This window comes from Arachis duranensis, unplaced genomic scaffold (genome assembly GCF_000817695.3).
Source record: "Arachis duranensis cultivar V14167 unplaced genomic scaffold, aradu.V14167.gnm2.J7QH unplaced_Scaffold_212766, whole genome shotgun sequence".
NCBI lineage: Eukaryota > Viridiplantae > Streptophyta > Magnoliopsida > Fabales > Fabaceae > Arachis > Arachis duranensis.
The window spans coordinates 1-5,780 of NW_026264674.1; the positions used below are offsets into that span (position 1 = coordinate 1).

General features: G+C 34.4%; 1 protein-coding gene across 1 annotated transcript; it reads left to right on the forward strand.

The window, feature by feature from the left end:
* Window positions 1-2,207: 2,207 nt before the first annotated feature.
* Window positions 2,208-5,403, forward strand: LOC107472628 (protein TAB2 homolog, chloroplastic). The gene is made up of 5 exons (XM_016092133.3): window positions 2,208-2,764; window positions 3,221-3,290; window positions 4,099-4,270; window positions 4,669-4,812; window positions 4,913-5,403. Exons 1-5 carry the CDS (start codon window positions 2,262-2,264, stop codon window positions 5,170-5,172), a joined length of 1,149 nt encoding a protein of 382 aa, XP_015947619.1. The 5' UTR covers window positions 2,208-2,261; the 3' UTR covers window positions 5,173-5,403.
* The last annotated feature ends 377 nt before the right edge of the window (window positions 5,404-5,780 follow it).

Below are 5,780 nucleotides of genomic sequence, written 5' to 3' on the forward strand. Positions count from 1 at the left end.
ACCTTACCACGGTGTTGCCTGATACCCTTCCATAGTGGCTTCAACACAGAGTCAAAACTTTCAATACCATAAGGAGCTGCAGCCTCTGCAAGAGCAGCAAGAGACAAAGCAGTGATGGTTCTCACTTTCTGATTCTCATCATTCAGACCATGCTCAATAATTTCCACAAGGGATCTCAAATGTGGCAAAACTGCACAACCAATTAAAATAGCAATCTGTTGAACAATCTTAATCCCCGTGTGCCGAGCCTGCCATGATTTCTTACTTTGACAGACAGCCTTCAAAAAGGGCAAGAGCGCAGGAATACCAAGAGCTGAAGCAACAACACTAAAAGCCCTAGCAGTAGTGTTCCTAACATATTCATCGATGTTATCAATATCAGGTCGCATGGCTGCAATCATAGTGGCCAAACCAGCAGCCTTACTAAGGTTAGAGATGATTTCTCTCCCCTCCACACGGGCATAGTAGTCTACATCAATCAACAAAGGTTCAATCACAACAAGAATCTTATGCACATAAGGGCGAACCAATTCATCCAATTTATACAAAACCCTATCAATTACCTTAACCAACAAGTGCCTCTCTTGGTCCTCCAGTGTAGGTTGCATGAGCAGAGGCAAAATCCTGTTAAACAACGGCCCAGCACCAAACTCACGAGCCTTATCAGTGAGCTGTCTTAGAGCTGTTTTCCTTTGAGGGGGCGTTCCATTCTTCACCTTGAGCAGAAGTTTCATGATCTTCCTCTCTTTCTGCTCATCAGGTGACAACTCCTCTTCATTAGAAGTAGAGAAACGCTAATTTAATTCGGAAAATCATCATTGGAGATCAGAGCTTAAATTAAAGCATGCATTATTTCTTGTTAGTGTTTAGTCTCCCCGTACTTGGATTTTGGATCAGTTGAGAATCTTATACGTAAATTTGACTAAACATTGAGCGAAATGTGGACTTGTAAAACACTTTCTCTTTATATATAATCTTTAATTTTAGTAACATTTTTAAGTTTTAATAGTAATTTTTTTTTATTTCTCACACTATTTCTTGATCCGAGGTGAATTTGAACTCTATTTAAAGATTTGTTGATCACTAGAGTTGTGTTTATTTAGAGGCACGCAATACTAAGACAGGAATACAGAGAGATATTGGCAGATGAGACGACATTATATCCAGAGACATTAAATTAGTATATTTTTTATTTATACTGACAGGATATTGATACAGAGATACTAATAAATGACACAATTTATTTTTTATTTTCTCTTTTATTATGTTAATTATTTATAATTATATTTTTTATTATTATATTTTTTTTCAATTTTTTGAATGAAAAAATAAAAATAAATTAAACTTTCATAATTTATTTAAGTTTATCATTAAACAAAATATAAAAACACTAACTTTTGTTGTTTTTATCTTTTATGTCTTGTTTTCAGTGTCTTAACTTATCCTATTATCAAAACCAAACACAATATAGCTTATTACATACTCAAGATAAGAGTCGAATTCAAAACTTACTTAAACAAACAAATGAGTACTTGACTAACTCAAATGAATTATTTTAACCATAAATTACTAAAATTTAAGAGCCATGGTTAAAAAAAATTAATATTTTTCTAAAAAAAATCATTGTTTAAATAATGGATACTGTTGTTATTGTTGCAGTGAGCAATAATTATGAAGTTCAAGTAACTGTTGGTTTTGTAACTTTTATTTGGCTGTTACATGAAGTTGATGGGCGGCGCCACCACCACTTGTAGATATGGTGTGTGTGTTTGGCTGCAACTTATTGGAACTATATGCAGTATGCAGCAGCAGAATGTTTGATCATATCATATGTATTGCTTCACATTTATTAATTGATTGCATTTTGCATCTAAGATTAAGAAGAGATATTCCATATTCTCTTCCATATTATTGGTGCATCTAGGCATCTATAATCTTATTTTTTTAATACGAATACCTTTTTTTTTCTGTCAGAATAATATTTATAAGATTGAGAATTGGGTCTAAACTCTTAAAACTTTGGTCAACAATTGGGTCTAAACTATAAACTACAAGTTTGGGCAAGTAAATTGGGCCTCAAACCTTTCTTTGAATAGCCCAATTAATTTGGGTCAGTTAAATGGCCCAAATAAGCCCAACAACAACAGAGGCCCAAAAAAAAACGAATATGATCATTATCATGAACATTAACCGAAACATGTGGCAGAGGATAACTACCTCAGAACAACAAACTCTCTGATCAGTTAAACAGAGTTGAAGCCATGGCAACTCTGAGCTTCAACCACACCACAGTTAGAACCCCAAAGCCCAAACACTTCACTATAAACCCATCAAAACCTGTTAGAATATCTTTAATCACTCCCTCAAACAAAAACATAGTTAGGAACCTCCCACTACTCCGCCATTTCCGTACATGTTCATCGGTGTCTGAGAGCTCCGTGTCGATCCAGAAGGAGAAAGAGGAGGAAGAAAAGAAGGATTTTGAAGATGAAGACGATGACCCAACTGCGGAAATGTGCTATCTTGACCCTGAAACTGACCCTGAGTCCATAACTGACTGGGAACTCGATTTCTGCTCAAGGCCCATTCTTGATGTTAGAGGGAAGAAGCTTTGGGAGCTGGTTGTGTGTGACAACTCGCTTTCTTTGCAGTACACTAAGTATTTTCCCAACAATGTCATTAATAGCATCACGCTTAAGGACGCTATTGTCACTATTTCGGAGGAGTTGGGTGTCCCTTTGCCTGAAAAAATTCGCTTCTTCAGGTACTTAATTTCGGTTTTTAAGTTTGAAGTTTATGCATTCTGTGTGTTTGTACAATTGTCTCATTAGGTTTGGCGGCTGAAAAAATAAATTAATAAAATAAAATATTCGTTTATCACCTAAGTTACTTTTTTGTGCCAAAAGCTGAGAGTTTTTTAGCTTGTGAGTAGTGAGTAGAAGCTGAGATATGGAAATTTTGTAAAAGCAAAGAAGGGAAAAAGAAAATCACCCGTAATGTTCATAAACAAATGTTCCCTTAGGCATTAGCTAGTGATTGCAGCTGTCAAATTTCTTCAGCAATTAGAGGAGACTAAAATTAGATAAACAGAGCATGGCATGCTATTCTATCTAGATTTACAGGCACTTTTGTACAAGAATATTCTTTTACTTGGTGTTCATAGTATATAGTAATACTGTAATAGTATGGAATGTTGATTACTTTTGTTGTTACTTTGTAGGTCACAGATGCAGACAATTATTACAAAAGCATCCAAGGAGCTCAACATAAAAGCTATTCCAAGTAAACGGGTGTGTATGATATTTATTTTTTTAATATGGCTTTGCTAGTTTAACTGCTCAGCAGAAAACTATAGGTTTTGCCAATTTCTTTGCCTTTCCTTTAGGTACATTCAAGAACGTTCTCAAACATTCGCTGCATCATTGTGTGACTATATACTCCAATTAACTTATCAATGGGAATAAGTAGTTAGTAAAGAGTTAATGCAATTGCAATCACTTGATATCAGTTATTTACATTTGGACTTTATTAGTAGTATATAAATTTGTATTTAATCCAAAAAATTGTAAACCATTCTCAGCTAGGTCATAACTTATTACATGCTGGATTAGAAAGTTTTCCAAAGCTGCAGAAGGTTAGTTCGATTAGTACAATTTGCTTGGTAGTGAACTCAGTGCTTCAGGAAACTAATTTAAGAGTGTCTCAATGAGGTAATAAGAATTGTAAAGCAGTTTTGGAATGTTTCAAGAGTTAGCTTGTTCTAGTTGCACTAGACTAAATTGAGTATTAAGGATCTTCATGAACTTCATTAGATGTCTAAATTTTTCAAGATACATTATTATCTCCTACTCCCCTGATTGGTGATTGATTATTCATTTAAGTGGTTCAGATACTCCACAAATTAGGTCTGTACATAAGTTTCCCAAATTAATGGCACCTCTTGGCTATTGTGTGTAGGGTGAAATACCTCTATTATCTGTGTGCTTAAAATGAGGAAATATAACTTCCTGGTATATTTAGAATCTTATTTTGATATTGATTCATTGAGTTCACACATCAATTTTGTATACTTAATGTGATTCATATGATCCCTTTCAGTGTTTGTCATTACTTCTATGGCTAGAAGAGCGCTATGAGACTGTATATATGCGGCATCCTGGATTTCAACAAGGATCCAAGCCTCTTTTGGCCCTAGATAATCCTTTCCCAACAGAACTTCCAGAGAATTTGTTTGGGGAAAGATGGGCATTTGTTCAATTACCTTACTCAGGTAAATTGGCCACAGCTTGCATGTCATTTAATTCGCAATTGCTCGACATACGATACCCTTAGGCTGTGTTTAGTTTGTGTCTTCATTTTTAGTATCCTAAATTAAAAATAGTGAAAATAATGTAATACTAAGTTTTGCTTCCAGTTCTTAAACAAGAAAACAGAAAATGGAAATAGAAATCAAATAGACCTTACCTTTCCCTTTTACTCATCAATTTCCTTACACTAATTTGAGTTATGGATCCTATCTATATTACATAGATTATATTGCTTGCATTTTACAACGGATTGAAGCTTTTTCTCCTTACTTTTAGAAATCTGAATTTCATGCTTTAGTATTTTGAGTTATCTTCATATGGTATACCGTACCTCTCTAACTTCCAATAATCCATTCTTAAGCTGTTCGAGAGGAGGTTTCATCCTTAGAGACAAAATTTGTGTTTGGCGCTGGGCTTGATCTTGATTTATTGGGTATCGAAATCGATGACAAGACATTGATCCCTGGACTTGCTGTTGCATCTTCTCGAGCTACAGCATTAGCAGGTACATAACTGCAAATCATCATTCATTTTATCCTCCCAAAAAAAGCAGTAGAATTTTCTTCCACATCATTCTTATGAATTATGATCATTTGGTGGCACAGCTTGGATGAATGGATTGGAGATCTGTGCCGTAGAAGCAGACACTGCTCGTGCGAGCCTTATTCTTTCAGTTGGAATTTCGACTAGGTATGTATACGCCACCTATAAGAAGACTCCAGTGACAACTAGTGAAGCTGAAGCTTGGGAAGCAGCAAAGAAAGCTTGTGGGGGTCTGCATTTTCTTGCCATCCAAGAAGATTTAGATTCTGAAGATTGTATTGGTTTCTGGCTTTTGCTTGATTTGCCTCCTCCACCTGTATAATCTTACAAATAATGATTCTTATGGTTGAATATTCAGTGTAACAAAACATTATTATCATAGAAATGATTAGATTTCATAAGCTTGTTCCTCATCTTATGGCAGTTCTTCCATTCTCAACCTCTGTAGATTTTACCATTTCTGTAAATAATTTAAAGCCTAAAGAATTTGAACTAACTGGTGTTTCAACTTTCAAGCCTAGCATAGGTGTGCCTTACATTAGTTGGCTAATCATATTTTGATGTTGACATGGAGCATTATGGGTTTTGTTTTTTATATTTTCAATAGCACCACACCAAACACCTCTAACATTGGAATAAAAATAAATTGTTATTAATTAATTATATATTAACAAAGAAAATAAATTTGGTTGCTAACAATACTGAAGTCAAAATGATATTTGTTATAAGAGTATCTGCATAGTGTTTTTTTTATTTCAAAGAAAGCATATTCATTAATAAACAAAGATGAAACTAGACTACTATAAAAAGGTGCAGACAACCTATATATAAAATAAACCAATAGCTAGTATATAAATTCTTTAGAGCATGGATACAAGCACATTACACTATAAAATTTCAAATTCGACCATTGTTAGTGGACAATTTTAA

What these genes read in the sequence shown, in the direction of transcription:
- LOC107472628 (XM_016092133.3), top strand. Translation starts at nt 2,262, where the DNA reads ATGGCAACTCTGAGCTTCAACCACACCACAGTTAGAACCCCAAAGCCC. An exon ending in AAGCTATTCCAAGTAAACGG is followed by an intron (nt 3,291 to 4,098) that starts GTGTGTATGATA and finishes GATCCCTTTCAG; the next exon opens with TGTTTGTCATTACTTCTATG. An exon ending in TCGAGCTACAGCATTAGCAG is followed by an intron (nt 4,813 to 4,912) that starts GTACATAACTGC and finishes TTGGTGGCACAG; the next exon opens with CTTGGATGAATGGATTGGAG.